At 37.5% G+C, this 12818-nt stretch overlaps 1 protein-coding gene across 1 annotated transcript in view; it reads right to left on the reverse strand.

The window, feature by feature from the left end:
* Nucleotides 1-12535, reverse strand: part of PAH (phenylalanine hydroxylase) — a 37064-nt gene extending 24529 nt beyond the window's left edge. Inside the window, exons 1-2 of the mRNA XM_063308504.1 lie at nt 12408-12535; nt 9493-9600 (exon numbers count right to left, since the gene is read on the reverse strand). Coding sequence (XP_063164574.1) covers nt 9493-9600; nt 12408-12428 — 129 coding nt within the window. The 5' untranslated portion in view covers nt 12429-12535. The remainder of the gene's footprint in view (nt 1-9492; nt 9601-12407) is intronic.
* Nucleotides 12536-12818: the final 283 nt, after the last annotated feature.

Here is a 12818-nt window from a genome sequence, read left to right on the forward strand (position 1 = left end):
TTCTCATTATTTTTTTTAATAAAAACATGTATTTAAAATGTTGAGTCCCACAGAAAAGAAATTGGTAATGAAGTTATCAAAGATTGTAGGCCTGCATATGCTATTCTAATAAAGATTAAATTGATACCTCTGCAAGACCTGAATATAATGAATATCTACCTTTCTTTACTTCCTACTATCAAACCAATGGCCATTAATCTCAATGGCTATATGGTTCCATTCAGCTCAAGGACATCTTGATTCTTAATAGCGGTTGCTAGGGAACAGCAATGCAAGATAAGTACTGTCTTCATCTTGTTCTGGGGCTCTTTGTGAGCATCTCATTGGCCACTGGGAAATAGGGTGTTGCACCAGCTGGATCCTTTTATGTTCTCCTATTTGAGGAAGGTTTATTAACAGTTTCAGCCATAACCCTTTCCATAAGAAGCTGGGAGCATCTGAGGACCAGATAATGACCTCCCAGAATGAATACTGTATGGGAGACTGAATCTGCCTTTCTCTCACCAAATGTACACACTCCAACTGTCCCAGATAATACAGCAGAAGGCCCAAATGTGACATACTGTATAAGTTACTACCCCAGTAAACCAGGAATAGTTCCAACCTTCTTGGACAATATGAAAGACTGCAAGTATCTCCATCTCAATAGCTGTTTTGAGAGATAGGCTTGTCACATACGTGAGTACCAGAGACAGGAATGGGGCATTGCAGTATCTCACTGATTTATTTTTAAATAAAAAACCCTAAAAATATTAAAGATCAGGTAGGGCAGAAAGTCTGATGGATCTCAAAGAAGGTGGATCCAGGACTATATACTCACGCTGTATCTCAAAGTTACATTTTCTTTTTAAGAAATATAGTTGTGGTCATGAAAAATATCTATCTGAAAGAAAGGTACAACAACAAACTGATGGATGGTTTAAAATATCATGAATATAAAAAAAACACCAATAAATATAGGGTGGTGGGTCTTTTTCCCCAGAGCTGAATGTTAAATATATTCAAGAGCAGGGTGCTACTCATGGCATAGAGAGAAATTCAAAAGGACGGTCTGCTCAGAAGCATCGGACACTACTGGATCTGTCTTTTCTGAAGTTCTAAGCAATGAGCAGCAAAGATGAACTAAACTGTTTGGCCAGATACTAACACAACAAGTTGAAAAGGTCAGAAGTGCATTCAAATCCCCCAGCACAGGAAAGAGGTCCTCCTAACGGGGATGGCCTCCATGCAAAGACCTCTGTTAACCAAACCGAGCCCTGAGGTCAAGTTGTTTTAGCTCTCTAAAGATCTGCATTGGCCACAGACAATGCTTTGTATTTGCTATTTAATTAGGTGCTTGCAAATCATTAGAGGGCTCCAGAGCTAGGGAAGGGTGAAGTTTAAATTACTCCAAGCAAGATTTATTATGATCAAGACCAGACCCTACAACTCACAGTCTGCTCTAAGCAAGAATGCTAGGTAGTACCATCATTGGAATTAAGATTTGGGATTTATTGTGAGATTTATCTGCCTTTCTTGCAAGAAGTGAAAGATATTTCATGAAGTCAATGAACTGAACTGAGAATGGAAGATGGAAATGTGAAACTCTGTCTTGATCTCTACCATTCTTCCATTGCCTTTAGAATCAGATGCAAAGATTTTTGTGCTAGAGAAAAGTTGCTGTCTCCACTATTTCTTTAGTAATTGACAGAAGCCAATCATCAAGGGTCCCTGGAAAGGGACAAACGATTAACCCCTCTGCTTCCATAGCAGCATCACAGGTGCATGCTTGATTATTATTAAAGACATACTAAGGAACAAGGAAACCTGCATCTTGAAGTCTAAACCTACCTACTCATACAATCTGGAGGCAGGCTGCAGGAACAACACAACACAATTACTACCAGCTCCATCTGCAATTCCTTTGGTTGTGTTCTGATGAGGGGGATCAGATGGGAAAGGTCTGTCAATTTTAGGATGCTCAAAGGAATTGTGGGAAGTATAAATTGATAACTGGATCCTTCCATTTTAAAGGAGCCAGCTGGGAAAAAATCCTGAAAGCATCAACTGGTCAACCATCTACAGTACAGAGCTTTGTGGATCAATGATCTGAGTTGATAAGAGGCAGCTTCCTGTCTTCAGTTTTGTGCTGCTTTTATATGACAGTAAAGTTAGGGTGGCCACATGTCTATTTCTCCATTTTGAACAGTCACTAAAGGACAGTTGTCTGTTTGAAGCAGTCTCTAGTCCACATCTAAATTAAAGTTAAAGAACTGTAATACAAGAAAACAAGGAAAACAAAGCTAAAATTTAGTAACTTCCAAATCCCCAAGTTATAAAAGTTATCAAGATAACTTCCCTGTTAGTATTAAGCATTTCAATCAAAAACATTTCCAGCACCTAAGAACTCAATGACGTTTTTGTTAGATCCTAGTTAGAGTTCTGTACTCCTAGTGTCTCATGCTAAAAACTGCAATTATATCTATAGTATCTTTGTTGACTTTTATATTACAAGACAAACACTAAACAAAAAGTAGGTGGCAGTTTAAGTTTACAGCATGAGTTAGAAAATCATTGCATATGATTCTGAAATCCACAGCCTTCCACCAAGCTAAGCAGTTTTTAGTGCTTGTAGGATTTCTTGCAGTTCAGGGGCATCTTCAGATAGATTGGCAAACAAACCAGGAAGTCTGAGAAACTGGTTTGGAATAAGGCAACATACTGAATCATGGTTTGAAGTTCAAGCCCAGATTTCATGGCAGATTTTCTCACTTGCTCACTATCCCCATAAAGAAAAAAAATGAAGGGGCTTCATGCACAATCCAAAAATTTTGTTCATAAGCCAAGGACTGGAAGGAGATAGAATTTTATGAATATTTCCAGTAATATCTATTATACTGCTGTAATCTTTGTCAGTTTATTATGTACATCAAGGTTCTCTTAAAGACCATGAGAAGAGTTTGTGCAGCTGATTTCTGCTGATTGGATTATCTCTCAGCATTTCTAGAATCCATACAGCTCTGCAGATTTTTATCCCTCTTATCAAGGAACAAAATTGTGACTTTTGGGTGTACCTAATTTATGTGCAGTATCCAATGCTTAACTGGTTAAATCTTGATTATCAGCAAGATATACAAATAAATTTACTTTTTGTGTGTTGTGTGATAACCTTTTCTTCCAGTGTGCTTCTCAGCCCCTACCCCTGTGAGTTCAATAAATACCAAGTTTTTTGAAACATAAATATTAAATTTCCTTATCAAATTGTCTGTACTGATTTCACAATGTTTGTGCACATGCAGAAAAAAAAGTACCAGTAGATTTTTTAAAGTGCAAAGATATACTATCTCAAATTGTATTTGAAATATTCTTGTAAAATTGACTCAAATATTAGAGTAACTGAATTCAGCAATTATGTAATATTTTGCTTTTTTAAATAAACATCCTAATCCATTCATTTTTTTCCTCTTGTAGAAAATGCTGCATTATCTTAAGTACATATATTTTTGCATTTCCCACAACAGAGGAATGGATGATTAATTTTTAACTGGTCCAAACAAAAGCATTTGAACTTGGAGCTGCTCTGAATTCATGTACAAACATCACTCCCCTATGAAAAGGCTCAACACATGATCACCATTTTCTCTATGGCTAAATTATGCTGCAAACATGAGTCTTTCAGCTTGAGCAAACATTGCTAAGGCATTGCTAAGTTCATCCAAAATGCTGACAGAGATACTTACTGCTTTGATGTTTATGTACTGTGGAGGTAGAGAACAGTCCGCTATCTTTCTTACTGTATGTTTTTATAATAGAGGAGCAAAAAAGAAGATGTCTCCCCAGCTGCCCTTCAGAATCAATGGCCCTTTCTGCATTTTTAGAAACACACCAGAAGAGAAGCAACTATGTTGGGCAAAGCCTTGAGCTAACAACATTTACCCCATAGCAAGCATAGGAACCACTTTTTCTATTGAGGATGCAGATAGTCTAGGAAAGGCTGCTTGCTGGTGGTAGGTGGGGCCAAAGACAGTGTTGGGTGGGGCTAGGGCCCAAAGTGGGAGGGGCAAACCTTTCTCACTTTTTCTTCCAACCCTTTTGTCTATTCTTTCTCCCTGCCAGTGGTCTAAGCAATCACTTTTAACCAGAGGATTTAAATGACAGAATGAAGAAAGCATTGGAAATTAACTGAGGGACACTTGTAATCACTTCACTAAATGTGCCTTATTTTAGTGGGCCTGCATTTGTGGAATTCCTTCCTTCCACCCTTTTTAAACAGATTTTCAAAAGTTACTTAAAAAAACTTTCCTTTCTGGAAAGATTTGGGTTTTCAAAGGACTGGTTCAGGCAACTAATTTTTAACTGTCACTCGCTTAATTATTTCTATAGCTACTATATTGTGTGTGTGTTATTGTTTATTAAAACTGAAGTTTTTAATGTCATTTTAACATTTTCACCCATAAAGGCAGAGTAAAAACCTTTCAATAAATAAATATTTTTTACACATAGCTATTGTGAGAATGTGTGACACAAGTTCAGAAATAATTCTGCTACCTGTAAAAAACCTCCCATCTCTGCCTCCTGTCCAAGTCCTGAGGGGAAAACTGAAAGGCATCAGTGGAAATTTCAATTCCAGAAGCTTCCAGAAGATGGAAAAAATATCCTCCAGGTTAAATGCTCTGCCTCTTGTTCCATGATAACTATTGTTTTAATAATTAAATCTATACCAAGTAATGGCTTCCATGCAATAAACACAATATATCATTTGGCACTCACATTGTGTTGACTTCAGTTGGCAATATTAATACAAGGCAAATAGGCTATGAAAATATAATAATAATAATAATAATAATATTCATTCTTCTCATTAGGTTCATCTTCGAGGTTACCATGAATACACTGAATTGCTGCATTTCCTATGGCTTCTTTGTAAATCATCCAGAATTGCTGGGAGTTGGTAGCATATAAATTTAATATTATTATGGTTGGTCACATGGTCAGCCAGATGTTTAGACTGGATTTGGCATTTTTGTCCACCTATCAAGTCCTTCCCAAGCACCTGGGCTAGGTAGATGTTGTTGTTTAATAACATCATCCTTGCAGGTTGTAAGCTGTTCCAAGCAAAGCTGCCTTTTGCAATTGACTGGTGGTGATTTTGTCAATGCTGATGGTGTTCAAGTGGTGCTCCAGATGTTTTGGAATTGCACCCAAGGCACCTATTACTATTGGCACCATCTTTGCTTTCTTTTGCCACAGTTGTGCTACTTTTATTTGCAGGTCTTTATATTTTGTGATTTTCTCCAGTTCTTTCTCTTCAATTCTGCTGTCTCCAGGTATTGCAATGTCCACTATCTAGACTTTTTTGTCTTTCTTATAAAGAATGTCTGGGGTGTTGTGTGGCAGATGCTTGTCTGATGATGATGATGATGATGATGATGATGATGATGATGATGATGATTTTGCTACAAGCCCCAGTGGCTGGAAGCTAAAACAAGTGGGCTTTCCTGATTGACTGCCATGAGATGAAATAGGATTGAGTTGCACAAGTGATAAACAAGTTCTGCTGAATCTGTAAAACTTACTCTGAAAATAGAAGGCCATATTTCCAACCCTACACAATGTCCTTGGCCAGTTAGCCCCAATCTGTTGCCTTTAAACATGTTGGATTACAATTTTACATAATCCCTAGCCAGCACAAACAATGGAAGACCGAAATATTGGAAAGGCACCAGGTTCAGAAAAGCTGAAATAGACTACAGAAATTTCAAATGATGAAATGAACTATTTACAATTAACCCAAAGAAGGTTGCATAAAAGCACACAAATTGCTCCATTTAGCCGAGTTTTAGAGCTTTTCCAACCTTCTAGTATTGAATCAGAGCTGTTTTACATGCAGATCCACATTATACCACTGAGACATATGACTGTATTTTTGCCCAATGCTCATAATAATTTCTTGACAATCTTGTCTCACTTGGCTGAAATTAATTAAGTGGCCATTCAGTATGATAGGTAGGAAGCAAGGAAAGCTAGCATGGAGTGGAAAACAGTAATATAATACTCAGAAGGAATTGTATCTTACAAAACCTTAAAGGCTGTCAGAAAGAAGAGGACAAATATTTGCTGAGCCAAAGATTGGGATTAACTCTAATGATCTACATGTTAAATGAGGAACGATGCTGATTTTGCTCCTGATGTTAAGAGATATTTAAAAATGAAACAATTTTCAGGAAGGGGAATGATCAAATCTTATTTTCCTTTAAGTTGAGCTAGATTCCTGCTGATTTTACAGAGACATACATGTAGTTACCCTGGCAACAGTTGGGAAATAATTTGCCATTTCCTTCTTCCAGGATTTTTTTTTTAAATCCCAGTTTAGCCTATAACCCTAGTATTCCTTGAAGACCTCACATATAGACACTTACAAGCTGTGTTGCTGCTGAGCCCAGACAATGCCTGTCTCCATCACTAGACACCTTCAGACAAGACTAGATTGCCATTGGTGGGGTACTCTACCTCTGAATTTCATGTGTCAAGCTGATCCTATGACATGAATGAAGAACAGAGCTGCATGCTCATCACAGCTTCCCTAGAGCTCTGCAGGGGAAGGGCAGTGTATCTATGGAGGCTAAGCCACCTCAGGAGAAAGAGGTTAAAGGAGTATTTCTTCTCCACTCTTATACATGACTAAGAAGTGCAGTCATGCTCTCACTCAGACTGAAGAATAGCATTTCAACCTCTTTTCAAGTTAATGTCAAGTGAATCCATCTGATTAACATCCTCAAGAGAAAAAACAAAAACCAAGAACATATACTGCTTCTCAAGATACTATTCCATATAGCCAGCTAGTATATCCACAAAGTGTATTAGTCTTTAAGCTGCTACAGAGGATCTGTGATGTTTTTGTTGTTAACAGTAAGTGAATTTTTATCAGTAATCAATAGGGAGCCTGAAGCTCATGAACTACATGCAAATTTCTTGTGACCCTCAGAATCCCTCTAGATCTGGTCATAGAAACTTAGATTGTACAACATGATTTTTCTTTCTCTTTTTTATTTATTTGCTAAAATAGTAAGCAATATAGTTATCTGACTCTACTAGGATTAACGCATCTATTTTATTTTAAACCAATTCTCAAGGGATGGTTTTCATCAAAAGGATAAAAATTTTGACAGTGACTCTCTGGTGACATTATTACATCACCCCAATGCCCTCTGTGTAATTCAGAAGCAGGTTGTTGGCCTCTTTTTTAAAATGCAGCCTCCAGCTACAAAAATTTGCCTGCCCATGATCTAAATGACATCTCAAAGCTTGAACAGAGCCATTTTGTTATATAGAACCTCTTATTTCCATCCCACATACAGTACATCTTCTGAGTGAAGTTTGAGTTAGATGCATTGATTGAAAATCCTATTCTAAAGTTGTTGAACACAGAAAAAATGGTCTTTACAGGTCTCATTCTGGGTAATCGTTGATTTTTTTTTCTTCAGTTACGAAACAGAAGCTTCGGGAAGAAAAAACATTTCTACCCCCCACCCCCTCTGTATTTCCTCTCCATTTGCAACTCATTTGTTGCTGTTTTTCTAAATAAAATATTTGTGAGACTCCATTTATCACACAATTTGGGTTTAGTGTAACTCTTTCCTGCCACATACAGTGCATTTAAAACCCAGACTAGATCTTCTTTAAAGAAATAAATAAACCCATAAACATAAAGCATGGGATTTCAAAAGAGAAGCTAGCTACTTGAAAACAAGAAGAGGCATTCATGCTGTTATCATCTTTATGGCTCTTAGACACACAGAGCGAGCATTGGGACTATCTCTTGTGCATAACCCAGAACATGTGGAAATATATTTCACACTGAAAACAACTAGTGTTGCTGTCATAATTCCTTTTTCTGTTTCTCCCCACCCCCACCACTTTCATTCAGTTTGATACAAACAGCTGTTTTTGATTCCCCCCCTCCCTATTGGGAGTACTTACAAAGTGACTGAAAAGTGTGTATGAATGTTCCATCTTTCATTGCACAATCATCTCTGGCTTCCCATACTTAAATCCCAAAGGAGGATATCATATGGAAATTCCTCTTGTTAGGATTGTGGGGTTGTTGTTGTTTTTTCTTTTTATTTTATTTTCCAGATTGAGAAATGTGGACAGCCAGGGAAGCTTCAGAGTGATGCAGAGTTGGGCAACTGGAAACAACAGTTCCAGTTGTAACAGATTTCATCACCTCTTACAATAAAATAAGGTAAAAAATATAACACCAAGAGAAATTCTAAACTAAATTATCAAGCACTCAGAGGAGAAGAAGGAAAAAGAAGAAGCTTCTTTTGTAGGGAAAGAAAACTTTTAAGAAATCGCTTCAAGGCAGTTTCATATGACCATAACAAGCCTGAGATACATAGAATTAAGAGGTTTCCAAATACGATAAATGCAATTATATTACTACAAAGAGTCAGTGTCTGAAATTAGGTGTAGATTTCTTTCAACAAACCATCTCAGGATGGATTATCTGAATTAAGCATAATGTATGGCACTCTATAGTAGAGAATGTCAGTGCATATTGTCCTTGAAGTGTCTTGTTTGCATTTAATTTTTGAGTAATTCAAGGAGACTTTCTGGCTTCGGAATGACATAAAGTTGTATTAAGTGTAATAGGAAGGAATGATTGTAAAAAAGTATGTTAACTTATTTAAACAAAAAGATCAACAGAATGGTTGCTTGCAAAGATCACCATCTAAGATCAGATCAAATTTCGATGACGACGATGATGAGCCATCAAGTCAGTGTCGACTATTAGCAACAGTGCAGAGTTTCTCCAGGATGAAATGTTGATGAACCCATCTTGCAAACAGTTCACCATGTCAAATCAGCTGAACTCAATGTTGTGGAGATGAACAGAAATGCATAATTGATTCCCCTGCAGCTTTGAGCTCATCCCCCACCCCGCTGCTCTAGAATGACACTCTCTCCTCACGTTGAGGAGAACAGACGAAAATGTGGAGCATGCCTTTTTCAGATCAGGGGGAGAGAACAGGCAGTGAAGTTACAGAGTGATAGAAACTGAAGAAGAACCAAGAGCAGCCTCCACCTTATAATAGTGAGGTATGTTTAAAAAAAATGCAAAAATATTCTGAAGGAATGAGCGAGATAGAAAAAGGTACAAGTTGTTTTTTGCAGGGGAAGAATGGTTGGGGAAGTTGGATGACAGATTTTGTCATGACTGATATCAAATCCAGCTTATCTTAAGTTGCTGCTTTCTGCAATTTCTCACCATTCCCCTTTGCCAAAGGGCCAATATCATAGGAGAGGAACAGAGAAAGGAAAGAGTAACAGCCAGACTTTTTTTTAGCACAGGCTTAATAGACAAGTTTGGGAGGTGGCAACTTTGGGGTGTCATCTGAGATTGTCCACAAAGCAGACAACATCTGGGGACTACATGCATGACAGCTGGACTGTCATGTTGCAGCATTGGTGGGATTTCTCTTCCTACAACAGCTTTTGTAAATCACATACCTCAAATATGCGAAGGACTTTAGCCAAGGCTCCAACTTCTTCTTTGAGGGAAAAAATCAGAGAGATGGCATCATTCTGGGAAGCATTCTCTTCAATGTACCTGGATTCCTGCGTAATAGATATGAAATTAATTGCAAGTCTTTGGTGCCTGGAAACAAGTTGTATCAAAATCCTAAGTTCTAAAATAGATTCTGGCTAGCTGTTTTACACCCCATTTTTCCAAAGTTTTATTATAACACACATCCACATGTTGCCTTACCTTAGCTCACATACAAGCAGACTGAGAAAAAGGGTTTTAAAGGTTAAACATGTTTAAAATTGCAGTTCTTGCCATTGGCTTGTTTCTGGGGAGGGGGTGGACTTTGCTGTAGCAAGCTTCATAAAATCTGAATTGCACAGACAATATAATGGAAAGAGGTTGTTGTGAAGCTGTGGGTTGAATTACTCCATTTGTAAGATGTTCCTCTGTTTTCACAGCAATGACAACTAGAAGCTTGCTTTTTTAGAATGCATAAAAAAACAAATCTGATGTCTACCTCCTCTTTCTCAGTTTTATTAGTACTGTCAGTCTTTCTGACTACTGTTTCTTCAGTGTCTGGGGCTATATGTGTTGAGTGTGAGACAAGAGTACTTCTTGTTAAATAGCCCACATTGCTTCCAGCATGTATCAATTGTGGCAGTAATCCATTGGCCCAGATCAAGCCTGTGAAGCTTGTGAGGAGTACTTATTAAATGTCCGACAAAACTTCAGCTAGGACCAGTCAAACATAAATCTGGTAAACATAAATGTCTATTTCCAGTAAATGTCTGTTATAAAAAGAAAAAACAAAACAACTCATGCCATTTTTGGTTAAGCTCTACCTTTTGGAAAGCAAATTGTACAACCAATAGATTTCAGGATTAGGATGAGAAAAATGTCTTGACACAAAAACGTGTCTCTTTATTGCTTCATTGCTACAAGCAGTCTTGCTAATTAAGAAACTGTGAGGAAATTAAGCACATCCAAAGACTGGGGGAGGGGGGTTATACTTTCTTATGATGAAAATCTTGAACAAATCCAGAATTGCTTGGAAGTTCATCCAAGCAATGCACATTTGATGTTTTATACAGCATTTATTTTTATTCCTGGAAAATCAGAAATTAATTATTTGGATTCCACTGTGGTTTTCTAAGTCTTTTAGCTCCACTTTGGTTAATATGGAAAAGCAGCTCTTTTTAAAGAGGCCATAGCAAAGTGGGAGAGTCCACCCACAAAAGCCATGGAGCCACTAAAACTGGAGAATAAGAAGCAGCAATAGCTAAAAGCCAATTAATATTAAACATTTCAGTTCAGAGGTTATTCCAGCTAAAAGAACACTCAGAAGTAGGGACAGCTCAATGCAATTGAAAGGCAGATCTGCCATTTGTTTCTATGGCCCAGGTACCTATGAAGAGGCTAAAGGCTACATATGCACCTTCAGAGGTCTTCAAATAGGTGCATCCAACTGTTAGATAAAATAAGCCTTGGCCTAGCTTATACCTACAAAGATCAGAATTGTGGAAGCCATAGTATTCCCTGTGACACATTACGGAAGCGAAAGTTGGACTTTGAAGAAGCAGGATAGGAAGAATACTGAAGTCTTTGAACTTTGGTGGTGCAGAAGACTTATGAGAATACTGTGGACAGCCAAGGAAACCAATGGTTCATAGAACAAATTAACCCAGAGTTCTCACTTGAGGCACAAATGACCAGGCTCAAATTGTCATAGTTTGGATACATTATGTGAAGACCTAGTTCTCTCGAGAAGGCTGTAATGCTGGGAAAGGTGGAAGGAAAGAGAAGAAAATGACCAGCAGCATGGTGGATGGGCTCAGTTACAGTGGTGATTGGTGAACCGTTGGAAGACCTGAAAGACCAAGTTAGGGATAAATTGTGGAGAAAGTCTATGTGGTTGCTAGGAGCTGAAAATGACTTGATGGCACATAATCAATCAATCAATGGTCTAGTTTTCATATTACACTGAGGCAGGCATTCACCAGATTTCAGATCTGCTCACCCTTGGTGACAATCAGGTGCATTTGAGGATCCTTGCTTATACTGGGGAAAGAAATGAAATACTGCCACAAAGAAACTGGATGAGATTATTTTTTCCCCCCAAATTCCTTTGTTCACAAATCAGAGGATTTGGGGTAGCTAATTGTATACTACTGTGGATAACTTCTGGTGTCTGTGGTCAGCAGAAGATAAATATTTCTGTCAGTCACATAATTCACCAAAGGTATCATTCACCAGGATCACATCTTCAGATTCTAAGAAGGCTGCCTGAGATATCTGTGTTAGACTTGTGTTTAACAGCAGTTACCTAACATGTAGATACAAATGAACATGCATTTTAAACCTCAATGAATATACACTATGTAGGTCAGATTGTTAAATCTGACAATTGTGTGCAAAATCAACACCTTATTTATTTGTGCTGGAAACACTCTCATAAATATCTAGCTTTCTCCACAGTAGCCCAAGTAAACATATGATAAATATCTATCAATACCTATTAATAGATATTTATCATATAATACCTATATTTATTCGTAGAAAAATCTATGTGAAAAATGCTATACCTACAAGTTTATTCCCCCCTCCCTAGCTCCAGAACAATCTCAAATAAAATAAAAATAAATAATAAATAAAAATAAAATAGACATAAGTTTGTCAGATTCAGCATCTAAGAGCAGGTTAATATGCAGGAATAGAAAAGTAATGGCTTGTACCTGCCTATAATTACCCTGCTGTTAAAGCATAGAATTGAAAGCTGGTGTCAGTTTTATAACTAATAACTGAAACATCATGAATTCTTTTAAAAAAACACACATTACTGTTTGTTTATAACATTTAAACACCTTCATAAAATGTCCTCTTAATATAATGGACTTACTTGGAAAATATCTCCATTCATGTTGCTGATCTCTTTATTTGTTTTTTTCCCAAGCACTAATGAACAGGATTTTTCCTAGAACCTGAAGATATGAGTGACGTTGCAGTGTTTGCAGGATCTTCTGTAAACTGTGTACACATATTTAAAGCTGAGTTTACAATTGAAGACTCAGCCCCCTTGTTTGATCTCAATCCTTCTTTGGCAAAGTTTGGGGTTTTCTTGACACACCCCTCTGCACCACCCCCTTCAGCTCAAAAGTCACAATGGTTTACCCATGAGTAACAAAAGCCACAAACTGGAGCCCTTTTATCCCTCTCCATGTGCTTGCTGTTTGGATGGACAGCATGAATTATTTTTTTCTTCTTAGGATTTGCATTGTGCAACTCTGTAATTTCAGTTCTAGAAACATTC

Source organism: Candoia aspera, chromosome 7 (assembly GCF_035149785.1).
Source record: "Candoia aspera isolate rCanAsp1 chromosome 7, rCanAsp1.hap2, whole genome shotgun sequence".
Taxonomy (NCBI): domain Eukaryota; kingdom Metazoa; phylum Chordata; class Lepidosauria; order Squamata; family Boidae; genus Candoia; species Candoia aspera.